Consider the following 17,819-nt stretch of genomic DNA (forward strand, 5'->3'; position numbering starts at 1 on the left):
TCTTCTTGTGTCAATACAAAAGGACATTGCTTTAAAGTAAACTATTCAAAAGACATAAGGAGAGGAGAAAGGCAATATTAACTTACAATATAAGTTCAGTGTCCTAGAAAGATCTGACCTTACAAATGAACAGAAACTGATTAGCGGAATAAACTGATTAACTGTTTGGGGAAGAGAGCATAGAGAAGTAGAGAAGTAGTTACAAATAAACAAAAGAATGGGAGTGACTCGGGAGCACTGGGATGGGAGCAACCCAATAAACCTAAACTACCTGAGGCTATGCAGGAAGGACAAAAACAGTGTTATTCTACAAGTAACGATAACAGGTCCCATTCCCTTGACCCTGAAAAAGCCTGGAATCCTTGGGAAAGACAAGTAAGGAGAGTCTGCTAAAATCTCAGGCTGGGAGAAATAGAGACCTTACTGGCACCCATTCGAGTAAATCGACGAACAATGGGATGACAGTGATACAGTGATACAGTGATTGCTTATAATGAACAGTTCTCTAAAAATGATCAAAAAACGTTTCCTTAGAAGAAAGTGTGTGAAGATTGTTTGATCTCAGCCTGGAGTCATTAAGCCCTTGTAGAAGAAATTTTACTACTATGGTTGCATAATCTTGCTCTGAACTATGACAGAGAGAAAGAGTAGGTGTCTCAAAGCTCAGTGTTGGGCCCATCCGTTAAGCTGAATTTCCTGCTGTTTGTGGGTTGGTTCTCTGCTTTTGAATCTTCTTTCCTGTTCCTACTTTTAGATACTTCCCGTGCTGTTCTCCTCTGTTCTGTACCTTCTCTCATTTCCAGATATCTGAATAAAACTTTTAAGGCTCAGTTCTTTACTGTTCTCTAGTCATTGCCATCTCCCCCGCTGCTACATCTTCAGTAGCCTTAGCTGGAATAGTAACTTGCTTGCACATTTTTTTAGGAGGTCGTTTCCATTAGTACTTGGGGGACTATGTGCTGCCAAATGTTGGACCAAGGAATACCAACTGTGGAGTACATGCTTGATCATTTGAGCCATTTGCCTGCTTGCACTTTTTAATAATCATTGCCTTAGCATGTTTAACTTAAAAGTTCATATATATATACATATATATAGATCGCTCCCTTCTGAATTATTACAAAGGTATTTGTGATTACAGCTATTATAACACCAGCTCCTTTACCATATCTACTACCCTCCACCTATGTCCTCAGTTTCCCCTCAGCTTGCCTCCTTAACTTATCCCCCCACGCAGCACCAAGCTTCCTACTGTAGACCAGTTCTCCTTCTCTTCATTTGACACACGTCCTTCATTATATTTGATTTCATTTTATAATCACCTCTGGGAATTTTATTAGTCATAGTGCTCCGATTGGAAATACAGATTCTCCCTAGTCAGGGCTGACTCTGGCTTCATTTAGGAAATGCATAGTTGGGAAAAGATCTCAGGAAGACTCAGAATGCACAGCACATGTATATCATTCTCTGGTGAGATGAGAGATTTTCTGAGTTTGCTTCAGCGGGAGTTGAAAGGCCTTGAGAGACACATTGGCAGCACCTTCATCCTTCCCCTTATATTTGGAGGGACACTATAGACACCGACTCTGTGCATGCATTAGAATAATTCTTCTATCTCAGAGATCTGGGACCCCCCTCAGTTGTTGATAGAGTGCTATTGGACAGTTCCTTTCCTGGTGCGTGTTGCCAGTAGCCAGACAGAATCTGGTCTCATTATTGCATTTGAGGCTGGTCCTCTGATTTCTGAAGTCTTAGCATATCTTCTCTGGTACAGTCCACTGCCACCTAGTGGCCGTGGGTCAGACCATGCAGCCCAGAAACTTCAGGTCTTAGTTCCAGGCTGGGGGTGGGGGGGGTGGGGGTGGGGGTGGGGGGAAATGTTTGGGCCGAAGCCACACCTACGCCTGTGGGCAATTAATGCCTCTATTGTGTCAGTAGCTTGTGTTTGGTGTGGAGGGAGGTTGAGTCTTTTGTGCTTGCTAGTGGCTTTCTCTTCAGATCTGTGGGAATTTTCTCAGTGGACATCAGTATGGGAGGTGGTTTCATGTTTTATAGTTGGCACTTTCCTAAACATGTCAAGAGCCAGCCAAACTTACAGAGGTTGGTGAGGTTTTCCTAACAGGCCTAATCTTTACTTTGTTTGTCAAACATAGTTCACCTTTGATGAATGTCATGATCTAGTAGAGCGCCGAACTCTCCCACTGTTCTTTCCTTGACCCTTGCTTTCTGCCAGGTGGTGTGCTGAGTTCTGAGGAAATATTTGTGAGCTTGAAGCGAGATGATCTTTACCCTCAGGGAGCTTAGCAGCCCGGAAGCTGTTCATGGAGCTCTTATCTGAGCAGTACAAGATTGTGTTGAAGAAGAAACAGCCAGTACTCAGGGAGTGAAACTTGGGGAGGTTTTGGCTTGGTTTGAAAAGTTGAGGGAGGCATCCTGAGGAGGGACCTTCTCAGTTCATGACTGGCAGGAGGAGATTACAGTCCAGGAGCTGGGACCGGCCAGGGTGTTGGGAAACCCAAGAAGGAAGTGGGTCACAGCCTGCAGTACCTCCGGAGGGTCTCTGGTCATTTTCCTCAGACCACCAGAAGTTCATCTCAAGGTGGAAGTTAATGGAGCTGACATCACTGTGTGGAGAATGGACTGGGGTGACAAAAGTGGGTGTGGGGAGGCCAGGGGGTAGTTGGTGCAGGGAGGAATGATAGGAGTGTGCAGAACCAACATGCTTTGGAGGCCCTGGGGACAGACTTGGGAATAGACAGGGCACCTGAGGGAAGACTGCTATGAAAGATGAAGGCAGGGGTTGTGATTGATCTGGGGTTGGGGGCTGGATGGACAGAGCCGCCTCTGGCTGAAGTGCACATGTTGACTCTGGGCACAGATTAGCATTGGAAAAGGGGTTGAGTGTCACCTGGCCATGTTAGTGGAAGTGTTATCTCTCAGGTTTGCTTCTCATGCATTGTCTTTCCTTGAGTCTCTGGCTCTCCACTTCCATGACCACTGTGTGACTGTACCCATTAGACCAAGGCAACAGACTTCCAACCCTATTCTGGGCACTCACGTGCTAGGGCACAGGAATCACTCCCCGTGCCAGAGAGTGAATGTGATTGACCTTCAGAAAAGGGAGAGATTAGCCAGGCCTGCAGACCTTGGCTGGTTTTCCTGCACTTTATGCACCCTGAGGTCAATCCTGCTATAAGTTACCATGTCAGTGGGTCTGGTATAATCAACTCTTAAATTCAAGGAGATGGAACCTAGTAACCAAAAATTTAAGGTTTTTTTTTTAATTATTTTTTAACTTTTTAAAACAAATCGAATCACTACTACACATTTGAAAAATTGTTCAAAAATTGTTCATTGGGTTTCATTCATATAGCATTCCAACACCCATCCCTTCATCAATGTATGTTTCCCATCACATGTGTCCCCAGTTTCTCCTCTGCCACCCTAGCCCACCCCTAGCATGCCTATGTTACAGGCACTTTTCTATAAACACAGATTTGGTAAACACAGTGGAGTTCAGAGAAGAGCAATAGATGCTCTGAAAAGAAATGGAAGTTACAGATATCTACCTTTTTGGGAGAGGGTCTTGGGACCACACCGGTGGTGTTTGGGGAACTATTCTCAGCCTGTGCTCTTGTGGGTTGCCCCCGGGAGTGCTCTGGTACTGTGTGGTGATGAGAACTGAATCTAGCTTCCTGCATACCAAGCATGTGTGCACTCAGCCCACTGAAAACAGTCCAGCTTTCTTTCCAGCCCAGGTTATCTTGAGCCCCTCAGTATTTGGTTGTCCTTATGTGTGTGTGTTTGTGTGGACATCTTTGTTATGTTTTACCCAAGGAGAAAAGGGAGATGGCTTGGTTTGTGGTGTTATTGGTCAGACTTGCTTAAAATAATGATTCTAGTTTAAAAATTGTGATGAAAATTATGATGATGGTTAAAAAATAAAGAGGATAATACTTGACTTAAATTCTCAAACCATCTGCTCCGACTGAGCGGGGCATCTTTGGGAAGGGAATGCACTGCTCTGACCCCCTAGAGAGTTGACAGCATGGGGACAGTTTCTCAGGACTCAGCCCTAATGTTTGCATACCCCACGCTCACGTGCCTTCTGTCCCAGTACTGCAGCCTGCTTCCTCTTGTGGAGCAGATTCCTGTGCCTCCCCAGAGGCTGCCAGTTAGGGCTTCGCTTTCCTCTGGCCAGCGTTCTGTCTTTCTAGCAACAGATGTTTCAGCAAAGTAAATATTTTTGACTCTGCTTGGCTCCTAGCTGTTCTGCACGGCCTGACAGGGAACAGTGGGTTATGTGACAGGGTGCCATGAAGCCTTGTGCACCCGTAACAGAGCCCCCCTTTTACCTCCCTCCTCCCCTCCCCTCCCCTCCCCTCCCCTCCTCTCCTCTCTCCTCCCCTCCCCTCCCCTCCACTTCCCTTCCCTCCTCTCCCCTATGAGGCTTAGGTGCCAGTGTGCCTCGTAGTAAACACTCCTAAAAGAAACCTCTGCACATCGACACAAGAAAACTTTGGCTTTTAAATAGACCAGAGGCTAAGACTTTTGGAACCTCTCTCTCTTTTTAAAAAAATGTCTTCTCCAGTTTTCCATGTAACAAAAAGCAGTATTCACTTACTGATTGATTGGTCACCTGCTAGTGGAGCTCAGGGGGTGGCAGCCAGAGCCTAGTCTGCGGAGTGGGCCTGGGGGCTTAGTTTTTCAGGGAATACCAGGCCACACCTGATGGTGGTTGGGAGTCACTCAGGGATCTAACTCAGGGCTCTGACAACTTAAACTCTCTCCCCAGCCCTTATTTTAACTGGATTAGGTAACCCTAGGGGGCCCAGTGTGATTCAGATTTGCTAATGTGATCTAGGTTTCTTTCTAGAGTTCTTTTATGGAGTCTTTAACTTACGTAAACGCCCAAGACAGGGAGTCTTGCTTCCCTTCCCCAAGTCCTATCACTGGAGGATTTATGTATTAGGGAAGAAATACCCCTACCTTGTCTGGAGTGGAAATTCCTAGTATGCAAAGTACTTACAGTGTGTCCCATTGCATCTCCTGACAACCTGATGGACCAGGTAGGGTTAGTTAAGTGGTGGAGCGAAAACTTGAGACAGAAGCCAGCTGAGATTGGGGTGTGACTGGGAAATGGTCTGGTCGGCTTATAATCAGGATCCACAGTGCAAGTGGATTGGGGTGTGTGTATGGAGGGGAGGTTCTCTGACACAGGCCTGAGATGCCCTTCCCAAGACAAAGAATGGTGTCGCTTAAGCAGCAGCACAGATATTCATGATCTCTTTTGAAAGCTTATTCTCTGAGCAGGAGTCATTCGATCCATGGCGCACTCTTTTTCAGATTCCAGTAGCTGGGATTCTTGCACACCCCAGCTGTCCCCACTGACCTGCTGCCCGTTATTGACTCCACACCATATTCATCAGCCTGCTTTCTACCAAGAAACTGACCTCTTTACCTGCTTGAGAGGGGCTTTTGCGGCTCTCACTGTGGCCTGGTACACAATGTGCAGCAGACAGAGAATCAGTCTCCTCCCTGGTCAGAGGCACCCACATAGGCTTGCTGTGTGCCAGGCATCCCTTGATGCTCCTTGGCAGCCTCTCCTGGCAGCTTAGCTTTTCAGGTTTGTGCTGGGAGCTTTCCTAGGTCTGCCTTGCATTTCAGTTCTTTTCTACTCTTTTGGGAAGATTGGTTTGAGTACTTCTTTGCCCTGCTGGGGGCCGCACAGGAGGACTATCAGAGGACAGAGAGGCCACCTTGTTATTAACTCTGTACTCAGGCATTTCTCTGTGAATTCTCTTGGGGCAACATTCTAAGATAAGATGGTGCAGCCAAGGCCACATTCCCTGCACGCCACACTTGGGGGCTTATGGAGAGCTTTGTCTTCTGCTCTGAAAGACTGTTTTCTTCTTTTCTGCCCCCCGCCTGCCTCTTACCTCCTATGGTCTTCCTGTCCTAGGAGTTCTGATTTTCAGATGCATCTGTGTCTTTGTTGGCTTGCCAGGGAGTGGTTTTTGTTCTCAGGGATATCCTCAGCCCGGGTTGGTCACTGAGACGAGAGGCCCAGTTTCTCTGCCTGCTTATTTGTCAAACAATATGCGTTAAAGGGACCAAACCAGAGAGAGACTCAGTACCATTGACCACATGCTCCTGTATTCATTCCAAGTGCTGCCTTCCTTTGGGGTATGGGCAGAGGGCCTGCCACCAGCCACAGTTAGCTTGGACTCATGTCATCTGAGGGTTTGGAGGGGCAGTCCCGGAACAGGAGCCCTATGTAACAGTAGCCTGAGCCCCAGACTTGAGGATAGCAGGATGGCCTCATCTTGACACCTTCCCTGGAAGCCACTGGTTGGAATGAGTATTCGGATTGATGAATTAAGCCCTGGGTATTGGATTTTCCACATAGATGTCTGTACCTACACACACACACACACACTCTCTCTCTGTCTCTCTCTCTCTCTCTGTCTCTCTCTCTCTCTCTCTCTCTCTCTCTCTTTTAGATTATTCAGTACGCACTGAGCAGGATGCTGTGACAAATTTGTGGAGAGTCAACAAACTAAAGATGGGGCAAAAATGCCAAACATGGCCTGAACTTCAAGGGACAAATCTGGGACCTGAAAAAGTGTTGAAAAAGTCCTGAATGCTTTTATTCCCTGGATTGTGTGGGTTGATCTCTGACCAGGAACCTTCCCCTACCCCTTCTCCCGGAGTATCTTATTAAAGCCAGACCTTGTTGCCAGTTATGCCTCATATTTCCCTCCCCTGGGAATTTGAACATAATGCCATTTCCCCTTCAATGAGGGAAACATGCATGAGGGTAATTTGAATGATTAGCTTAATCTGCAGGAAGACTGCTTTGTGGAATTAAGTTAAGCATATTTGTACCGAGCAGCCGTGTCTGTCAGGCTACTTAAAGGTACCTTGATGGTTTTATATCCTTAACCGAAGCTGAGGGTTCAGGAAGGATCATTGGCTTTTATTACTGTCTTAAATGAAAGCTTATTTTTAAAATTTGACAGGGGCCTATGCGAGCTTTCTTTATAGGTACCATGTGTGGAGTGTGCTTTTACCTCAACCCAGCCATTGTCAGGGCTTTGTTCCCGTGACTGCAGTGCCAGGTGCGGACCTTGGGAAATGGCTTAAGTAGAAATTTGTCACCTTCACCAACTGTTGTGCTTCTAAGGAGAGTTGAGAGTGCACTGAGTATTCCAGATCACGAGTGGGATGAAGCAGTAGTTCGTTCGGGTGCTCCATGCCAGGGTGGCTGGACAGTTCCAGGTTCCTCGCTGCAACTCTCTGCCTAACATCAGTCTGTCATGTGACTCGTACTAGTGGAAAGTATACTGTTGTGGTGAATGTGGCGGTACCTCGTGCCAGAGGGAGACTCTGTGGCACTCCCCAAGGCTGTATGTGCTGATGTCACTGCCTCATAATGCCTCTACGATGGCCTCAGAACAAATTCCCACCTGTATCAAGAGGGGACGACAGGGCTAACACTGTTTGACTGATTTGAGGAATTAATTGGTCTGGGATTGTTATAGCAAATATGATAAAAATATCAATGTCTAAGCCAAATCCATTTTTCAGGTTATTAACAGATTTATACTTTGTAAAATTTGCAGATCTTTCTTCTTTTCTGCTTTGAAATGTATGCGGGAATAAATCTCTGCTATGCCGATAGAGCTGAAAAGCATAACAAGTAGAAAAGACAGTTTATTTTAGTAATTTTTTCTTCTTTTCTGCTCTTTTTCGCACTAGATTTGTCTTCGGCAAAGAGGAAATTTGCAGATTCCTTAAATGAATTTAAATTTCAGTGCATAGGAGATGCTGAGACAGATGATGAAATGTGTATAGGTAAGTCAAAATTGCATGTAAGTAAAAGTTCATTTTTTTTTAATCGAGTCACTGTGAGAAACACAGTTACAAATTTGTTCATGATTGGGTTTCAGTTGTACAGTGTTCCAACACCCGTCTGTTCACCAGTGTCCATTTCCCACCACCAGTGCCCTCCAGCCCCTGCCCCAGCCTGCAAGAGTTCACTGTTAAACAGAGCTTCTCTTTCCTGATGTCCTGAGCCTGTTCTCCTATGATAGGAAATGACTCAGTGTCATGAATATGGAATTCTAGAGTAGCAGTGGAAGGGCAGAGTTCTGTGAAGATCAGACGCCCTGTGGCCTGCTGAATGCTTGAAGATTTGCTGTGGGCTTCCTCCTTCCATGTGCCATCAGTGTTCTTCTTCCAGCTGTTTTTGTGTCATTCTTACTTCTGCCTCAGAACAAGAAGCTCGAGTAAAACTAGAATGCAAGTCAGTGAGGAAAGAATTAGATCAGAGACTGCCAAATGATAGCTTGGTGACTGAGATCAGAATGCAGCCCCATTTTCCTTGGCCCTGATTTAAAAAATTGAATTACCATATAAATAGAATTTATCTGAAGTTCCAGTTTTTGCAGCTTCTTTAAAAACCGGAGACTCTGACAGCTCCCTGAGGAAGTGTCTGGCCCTGTAGAACTGCTACCACCTCCCACTGAGAGGAGGTTGGTGTCCAGTTTACTGTGGGCCCCTCTCTCCCTGAAGGTGGAATTCCCACTCACTGTCCATCTGAGTCACTTCACTATTCCCCATCACCTCCCAGGATCAGTGAAGAAGCCACATAGGCCATGCTGCACACAGAGGATCTGGGGCATCAAGATGACAGTCTTTTTTTGGTCAACTTTAGTTATCACTCGTCATTGACTAAATCCTTGTTCTTACCCAGGCCATCTTGATCGGCTCCATTAAATGAGCAAGAATTGGGGCTGGAGCAATAGTATATTGGGTAGGATGCTTGTCTAATATGTGGCTGGCAGGGCTTTGATCCCTGGCACCTCATAGGGTCCCCCAAGCCTGGCAGGAGTGATTCCTGAGCTAAGAGCTAGGCGTAAGATTTGAGCACAGCGGGGTGTGCCCTCCCCCCCCCCCCCAACTGAACCCAAAAGCAAGAATTGTGAAAATCACAGAGAATTGTGTCCTCAATGCTTCTCTGCAGAGCATGATCTGTGATGAGAAATGTGGCTAGGAGATAACTCAGAACAAGCAGAAATGACTTCCCCCACTGCACATATGGCCCGGATAGCCATCCGATGATCACACTTGGTGCCTTCGTGAGTAACTCTGGCAAAGGAGATTATCAATGTCTGACTGCCATGCTGTAAACTGCATCACTTATGAGCTGGGAGTGTGTGAACTGAAGGAGAAGCTGTGACATTTGATACCAGTTGCACTGTTTGACTCATTCTGGTGCTGAAGAGAAGGCTAGTTTGTGATGCAGTCCCAACCACAAAGATTGAGAAGATTGAATCTCAGGCAGGAAATCCTTCATCTCATAAGCGGAAGTCTATCCCCTTCCACCCAGGGACCTGGCAGCCTTTTAGGCCTCTCATCAGTCTTGGATATTCTCAGGAATAGGCAGTCTTTTCCTTGAAGGAAATCCTTCTCGGCCTAGATTGTAAGATGGCTTTACCTGCTTTTTTGTATCATCTTTAATGATTGATGATTAAAAGCTAAGGGGCACCTTGGAAAGCAGTTGATGTCGGCATGTGCCAAGGGCTTGCAGTCCTTAATGGTAACTGCATCAGGGAAGTTCCCAAGATCTGTTATGCTGCTGCCTCTTCTTGACTCCTTTTTCTGTTTCAGCACGGTCTTTGCAGGAGTTTGCCACTGTCCTCAGGAACCTTGAAGATGAGCGGATACGGATGGTGAGTATGACCAGACTGCCCTTGGTCCCACGTACTGTGGTTATATCAAAGGAAGTAAGGCATTTATTGTTAAAAGAGTGGGTTCAAGTCCAGGCTCTTGTACTCAGGTACCTCGAGCTCTTGAGCAAATCTCAATTTCTCATGTTTTGCTGGGCTTGATGCCTATTGTAAATGTTAAAGAACATATGTGTGTAGCTTCAGAGCCACATTGTGGTGTTCCTAAAGATACATTATAAATGTATACATATAAGGTAAATGACTTCAGGGCGATTCTTTGGAACTGTTTCTCTTCGGGTATGAGGGTCTTAAATTCTCTATCAGCAGAGTGGGAATGAAGGTATTCCCTCTGCTTACCCTGTTCTTGCCATAGAGAGTCCAAGCATTCTTAAAGGTCAGGAGTTATTCCTTCACTTTGAATTTTGAAGTTCTTGGTAAGTACCTGCTATGTATTAGGTACCCACTAAGTGTGTACTTAGTGATGGGAGCCAATATGAAGTTCTGAGAATAGTACACGGGGCACATTCAAGAGTCAAATGCTGTTCTACATTAGGAGAGATATATTTGTATTAGGCTTTATTCTAATGTGACTCAGTAGCCACAGTACGTTCTTCTATTTCCTCCTCCTTACCCCCAGATGTTAGAAACAAAATCAGATCAGCCTGCTGGCTGTGTTCCCATTGTTCTCCTAAAGTCTCGTCTCTGGGCAGCAACACCTTTGAGAACTAGGGAAGAGTCCTCAGGGATCTTCCTTCTCATACTGACACCAGAGAGTGTGGTAGTATGGGATTAAGTTTACTGGCATAGATGGATTCCTTCTTCTCTGTAGATAAAAACAAATCGTCCCTACTTTGCTTTTCATATCTTTGGTGTCCTTTATGACCTGCAAGAGATGCTTCACGGCTTGGCAGCAAATGTGTGGACATTTTTCCAAGAAATTCTTTGTGACACCACCTGGATATCTTACAGTTTAACTCAATTCTGTTTTCCTGGAGATAATGTCAGATTTCATAGATTAAAGATTCAGTCTCACAAACCCCCCCAATCCGTCCCCCATACTGTGCACATTTCAGTTGCCAGCCACAAGTTTGGTTGTCTTCTGGGCTTCTGACCAACTAGCTGTAGATTGGAGATGCCAATACCTCCCTCCTTGGGTTTGATGAAATTGCTAGAGTAGCTCACAGGACTAAGAGAAGCACTACATTTTTCAGTTGACTTCAGAAGGCTATGATAAAGTTGGGCGGGGAAGGGGTCTGGGGAAGGGGTCGGGGGATTCCGTGCCCTCTCCAGGCATGCCAGTCCTCTGCACCCCGGTAGACTCTGAGCCCTGTATTTTAGAGACTTTTATGGAGATTTCATGACATCGAGGTGATCAGTCATTAACTCTGTTTCAGCCCTTTCTAGACTGTGGGTGGTAGGGATGAAAAGCCTAAGTTTCTAATTATGACTTATTCTTTCTGGTGACCAGTTTTCATCCAGGACCCCATTCAGAACCAGCTCATTAGGGCAAAAGTTACTCTGATTGCCCTGAAAATTTCAAGACTGACTGGAGCCATGTTTCAGGAACCAGGGCCAAAGACCAAACGTTACAACAGGGATGTAGTACTCTTACCACCCAGTGAATTATAAAATCCTGGGAGATATATTTATCTCTTTCTCTGTATATATATAGATAGATATGTATATAGAGAGAGATAGAAAGACATATAGATATAGATATATAGATAGACACACACATACACACATATATACACATATGTGTCTCTATATGTCTATATCTCTCTAATTACATGGGCGTATTTTTATGTAAAATATTTCTTATAATCACAATATCACAGACTGCCATAATAAAAAGCCACAGATTGGTATCTGAAAAAATAAATATTTACTTCTAAAATTCTGGAAATTGGGAGTCAGAATCACAGGATCACAACTGACTCAGTTCCAAGGGAGATTCCTTTTCTGCCTTGAAGATTGCTGTCCCCCTGTTGTGGTCTCACATGGAAAATGAAGGGAAAGGGGGCCTTGCTTGTTTCTTCTCAAAAGGCACCAACCCCATCCAGAGACTTGATGACTTGATCACTTGACTTCCCATTAATCGTTGATTTGCTCGAGCGGGCGCCAGTAACGTCTCCATTTGTCCTTGTTGAGTGCTAGGGTAGCCCAATGGCATCTGTTCGTTCTAGGAACATGAAGAGCCTGAAACTGATCATTCAGGATCTTGATGAAGAAGTGTGACCATCTGGTAGGTGTGCGGCCACGCGGTCTTTTGACATCCCGTGGAATCCAACTCTAGTCCAATGGTCGTCTCTAAATCTCATTACGTGACCAGCCCGTCTGATTTTTGACGCCTTGGCATATGAGACAGCGTCCCTGATTCTTGATCGTCGACGGAGGTTGAAACTCCGGATTCTTTCTCTCATTTGAGTGAAACGTGGTACTCCAAGCATAGCTCTTTCAATTCCTCCTTGACAGACCCGAATAGCATTCTCATTCTGTTTGCGTAGGGCCCAGATCTCTGAGGCGTATGTTAATGCAGGAAGAACAGTGGAATCAAAAAGATGTGCCCGGAGTCAGAGGATTCAGCACCATCGACCATATCCACACAGTAACCGAGCTCATTGAGGTTTCTTGGGAGTTCAAGATGCCACTCTGTCTAACATTCATTGATTTAAAGAAGGCCTTTGATTCTGTTGAGACGGAAGTGGTCAATCAGGGCATTCAAACTCAATACATCAGGATCCTCCGTGAGCTGTATTGTGGATTCACTACCAGAATCTCACCATTCTACAAAGAAGTAATCATTGATGTCAAGAGAGGGGTTCGTCAGGGTGACACCATTTCACCGAAACTCTTCAGTGCCACCCTCGAGAACATCATGCGACGACTGGAATGGGAAGAAATGGGAGTGAAGATAGATGGTTGGCAACTACACCACCTCCGCTTTGCTGATGACATTGTTCTAATAACACCAAACATTAGCCAAGTGGCACAAATGCTTGCCGACTTCCGCCATGAGTCTGGAAAGGTCGGACTGCATCTGAATCTTACGAAGACAATGTTTATGAGAAACAGCCTCATTCCTGACACTCCATTCGTTCTCAAAGGAACGACCATCTCCGAATGCAATAGTTATGTGTACCTAGGTTGAGAAGTCAACATGACAAATGACCTGGCACCTGAGCTGTGCAGGAGGAAGAGAGCGGCTTGGAATGCCTTCAAGAGCATCGAAGAAATAGCTAAGAGGACAAAGAACCTCCGCTCCAGGGACTTGATCACCTTATAAAAGGTTCCATGTCCAAATATTGTTTCATTGCAGGTGTGACAAGATAAACTGAGACACATTAGTTTCTTGAATTTATTTGAGCAAAAATTGGTTTAAACTAGGCACCACTGACACATAAGTGGTTAGGACTAAGTTTGCAGAGATAACGTGGAGGAAAAGAGTAGTAGTTCTTTGGTGTGGTAGCTTAACACGATTGGGTGATTTGGGAAAGTATAGTTGGCTGTTTGTGATTGGTTCCCCTTAATTTCAATTTCTTAATGTTGAGGCATTTATAGTCTTGGACTTTGATTGGTGTGCTCATGTAGGGTGCTAAATATAAGATTCATTTCATTTGGCTAGCCTCCTCTGTTAATTATTCCAACAAGGGTGGGGCCAGAGCAATAGTACAGAAGGTAAGGCACTTGCTTTGCACTCAGATGACCTGGTCTCAATCCCCAGTATTCCATATGGTCCCTTGAACTTGCCGAAAATGATCCCTGAGTACAGCTGGGTGTGGCTCCAAAACAAAACAAGGACCAGAGAGAGAGTGCAGCTCGTAAGGTGCTTGCCTTGCATGTGGCCAACACAGGTTCAATACCCAGCATTCTGTGTGGTCCCCTGAGCACTGCCAGGAAAAATTCCTAAGTGCAGATCAAGGAGTAAGCCCTGAGTATCTCTAGGTATGACCCCCCAAATAACCAACTAAACAAACGAAAAATAAAAACAAAACAAAACAAAGGAAAACAAGCAAAAAACACCACAAACCCAACAAGGTTAGCACTTCAACATTAGAATTTGGGAGGGGTTTTGTTCAATTTTTAGCATCTACTAAGACATGCGCTCAAGTGTTTTCTATTTTAATCCTAGTTTTGACTCTGAGTGATGACTCTGACGTGGTTCCTCTAGTGTCCCTGTTATCCACATGAAAATACTGAGGTTTAGAGAGCTTATGAAAACATGCCTCAAAGTGCCACAGTTGAGTGCCCAGTCTGAATTCAAAGGAAGGAGCGTAGGCGTCACACCAAAGAATGCGTGATTTCTTTCAAACCCAAACAGAGAAGAATCGTGGTAATTTCTTTCAAAACCAAGCCAGAGAAGAATTGTCTGACTTGCACCCCTCAGAGAGACATCACTGCCCTTGATTACTCACCCCTGTGTCCTTGGAGCACCATGAAGGGCCATATCGGCAGCACTGGAGTTGGCCGTAAGTGGAGGCAGGGCCAAGTTTGTGTGTTTATGCACGTGCTAGTGCCTGAGAATGGAAAGTGATTTTTTTTGAGTCTGATTCTTGGCCTCCTCAGTATTTCGGGGGTGGAGATGTGGTAGGCATATCATGATGAATGCCCTGCAGATTGCTGTGGCCTGCTGGAAGAGAACAATGGCTAGATTATATTTTTTAGCCAACCTCTGCAATTTGATTATTAATGCCAGTGAACCGAGTTTCTACTCTGTCTGCATCTGAGTCTTGAGCTACGGCAAGCCCCTTTGCTGCCTCCCACTCCAGGGCAGCAGAAAAGCACAGAGGATGCCTTTGGAGACACCATCCCTGACTTTCTGGATAATCTGACCATCCTTCTAAGGTTCATTCTAAGCAGTGTGGGCCCCCACTTCCTGTCCCTGAGCAATAAAGAAATCTGCATATAAGGTGTGGGGAGAGAGCACAGAAGCTCCGGCGCATGCCTTGTGGGTAGCCAACCCTGCTGGTTTGATCCTGGTACCACATGGTCTCAGGCATTGCTGGGTGCAGTCTCGAAGGTCCCTGTGTGCAGGAAACCCCCAAACGACCCTGGGGGTGGCCTGAGTAATCCTGGGGACTACAGAATCTGACCAGCACCATGTCCTCAGACTTAGATTGAACCAGCAGGCCCATGGTCAAGAATCACCATGAGGGACCCCTGGACCTTTGAGCAGTGCTTGGAAACCTTCTTAGAAAGATCTTCATAGAACTTTTTGTTTGTTTGGGCCATACCTGGCAATGCTCAGGCATTACTCCTGACTCTGTGTTCAGGGATCACTCCTGGAAGTGCTCAGAGACCATGTGGAGTGCTGGAGTGCTGGGAATGTAACTTGGATTTGCCATGTGTGAGGCAAGTACCCTTCCTGCTGTGCTGTCACTCAGGCCCCTCTATATAACTTTTGACTCATGAAAACTTCTCTAGTAGCATGCAGTTGACTAGAAGAATACTTACCAATACACTGTTGAGGAACACATATTTTGTATTTTATATGTGTTATATGCTCTATTATAATAAAGTGATCTGAGATATATTATTAAGAAAATAGTAAAAAAAATCCTTTATAGTACTGTATTAATGAGCAAACTTGTTTGCAGTAAAATTTGCATGTAAGTGACCCTGTGTAGTTTAAACCCTCTTTGTTCAAGGGTCAACTGTGTTATTGTTTTTTGGGGGCCACAATCAGCCATACTCATGGCTTACTCTTTGTACATGGATCCCTCCTGTGGACTCAGGGGACCATGTGGGATGCTGGGGATCAAGCCCGGATCAGCTGTGTGTAGACAAATGCTCTATCCACAGTACTATTGCCCTAGCCCAACTGTATTCCCCCACACCCCGCCCCTTCCTGACCAACTGCTTTTTCTTATTCTTTAGTTCATGCCCTTGATTTTATATTAGGGGCCATGTCTGGGCCCTCAGATGAATTCTGAAGGGTAGAGAATGGGCTACTGTATCTTCACCATCAACATAGAGCTTCAAACAGTGAGTGGACATTACAGTCACAGTCATAGATACAGAGGTTCCTAATTCATCTGCAGCCTCCCATTGAGGTCTTGTGAAGACAGAAGAAGAGTAATAGGACTGGGACAAGGAGCTAGGCTTATGGTAAGGTGAATAGTGTCCTTAGCATCTGGATTCTGAAATGTGGGTTTCCATGGGAACATCTTAGGGAGTTGAAACAATGTTGATGCCTGTGACTAAGTGGAGAGATTTTTGATTGAATTGGTCTGGTGTTTGGCTTGGTCATTGGGATTTTTCAGCTCCCCTGGTGATTCTAATATGCACCTAAGATTAGACCCACTGACTAGGAGTTCAGCAGAACTCTTCAAAAATAAATGCTTTCAGAATGGAGGAAAACACAAGTGGCAGGAAATACTTTTGGAGACCTTCCACTTATTTTCTCCCTCCAATTGCAACTAGTTCTTTGCTGTGTCCATCTATGACTTCTGGCATTTCTGTTGGTTTCATTGCAGTGGATATGCATGTGATTTAGAAAAATAATGCTTTGTTGCAATGAGATTCCTGAAATAATTAGTTGGGTGATGAGGGAGCAGTGAATGACTTAAAAGGAATGATCGCAGAATTCTGTGCTGCCTTTGAGAAGATCATAGAACTTTCGAGCTGAGACAATTCAGCCTACTCATTTTCGGATGAGGAAATTAGAGCCCAGAGAGGTTAAATGTTTAGCCCATGGTCACACAGTTGGCAGTCAACCAAGAAATGATTTGTTCACTCTTTTAGTCCAGAGGTTTCTAAACATACTTGGCTTACTGTCTCATTTGTAAAATGCTCTCCCTCCCCAACTTCCACCCAGTTGCACTAAAGGCTGATACTTCCTGATAGATTATTCCAGTGGGGTGTGTGTGTGTGTGTGTGTGTGTGTGTGTGTGTGTGTGTGTGTGTGTGTGTTTTCCATCCTTTCCATAGGCAAGTGAAGTATATCTCCCACTTTGGAAAATGCTGATTAGATCTTTCAAATATATTTGAGTGTGCCTATATTATGGCAGTCTTCTGTGTCTTGATGATAGTGGAAGCCAAGTGAGAATTTGCAGGCTGCTTCTGCATGTGTGTGTGTGTTTATCTGGTGATGGACAGACTGACTTTCATCCTTTGAAGAAGACCCTTCAGATACTTGGCATGGTTAGTATTGTAGCTGGATTGCATTGATGCCCAGGGAGAGCTTCCTTGAGGTGAACTTGAAGTTGAAACAGGAATTATAAGAAGTATAGACTTTTCCACACAGGGATGGGAGGGTCAGAGGATCTCAGGAAAGTGCCAGAGGCACAGCTGGACATGGGATGGGTTTGGAACATTTGAGGTGCCTTGGAGCACCGTGTGGTTGGAGAGAGGGAGCTGAGAGGGCACACTGTGAGGTGACCAGAGATGCAAACTGGTCAGGAGGCCCAGAGTTCCGGTCTCCATCAGAGTTGGTGGGACTGTGCAAAACCAGACTTGAGGGTTCTCATGGTGCCAGATGTTCAAGGGTGTTTTGTTTTTGTTTTCAACACAGACTCAATGCTTATCTGCTTTAAATATATCACTTAAATATAACTTGAGTGGATGAACATGTCTGAAACGTCACTGGAAACTTGAAGTCCAGACTCTGTTCTTCTACCAATCTCTGTGCCTCCAGTGGTCACATGATTTTAGCAGCTCTCATTTTATTTTTAAAAGAATTGAGCACCCCCCCCCCTCCCCTGCCATGCTCAGGGAGAATGCATTACACTTTGAACTGATGTCAAGATTGCATTGCGAACAGTTACCACCTATACAGTATTGCTCAGACTTCATACTGAGAAATGGGGTAGGCGTTTTGTGGCCAGCTCCAGATGTTCTTTGTTGATAATGCTTTTGTGTCTCCTTTTTTTCTTTTTTCGCCCTCACTAGATTGACAATGCCAATGAAGTGCTCATCACTCCCTTGGAGAAGTTCCGAAGGGAGCAGATTTTGGTTGCCAAGGTGAGACTCTCAAAAGCCTTGTTCTTGGACCTCAGTGTGGGATGTCTTCAAACCCGCTTCGGAAAAGTCTCAGTCCTCTGGCTGCAGCCCAGCCAGGGTTGATAAGCCTAGAACACAACTCAT

At 45.2% G+C, this 17,819-nt stretch overlaps 1 protein-coding gene across 2 annotated transcripts in view; it reads left to right on the forward strand.

Moving 5' to 3' along the window:
* The window catches only part of ARHGAP26 (Rho GTPase activating protein 26), a 511,759-nt gene that overhangs the window by 124,938 nt on the left and 369,002 nt on the right, over positions 1-17,819 (forward strand). For both annotated transcript variants that reach the window (XM_056124844.1, XM_056124845.1), the window contains exons 2-4: positions 7,762-7,857; positions 9,676-9,737; positions 17,625-17,696. In XM_056124844.1, coding sequence (XP_055980819.1) covers positions 7,762-7,857; positions 9,676-9,737; positions 17,625-17,696 — 230 coding nt within the window. The remainder of the gene's footprint in view (positions 1-7,761; positions 7,858-9,675; positions 9,738-17,624; positions 17,697-17,819) is intronic.

This window comes from Sorex fumeus, unplaced genomic scaffold (assembly GCF_029834395.1).
Source record: "Sorex fumeus unplaced genomic scaffold, SorFum_2.1 ptg000051l, whole genome shotgun sequence".
Classification (NCBI taxonomy): domain Eukaryota; kingdom Metazoa; phylum Chordata; class Mammalia; order Eulipotyphla; family Soricidae; genus Sorex; species Sorex fumeus.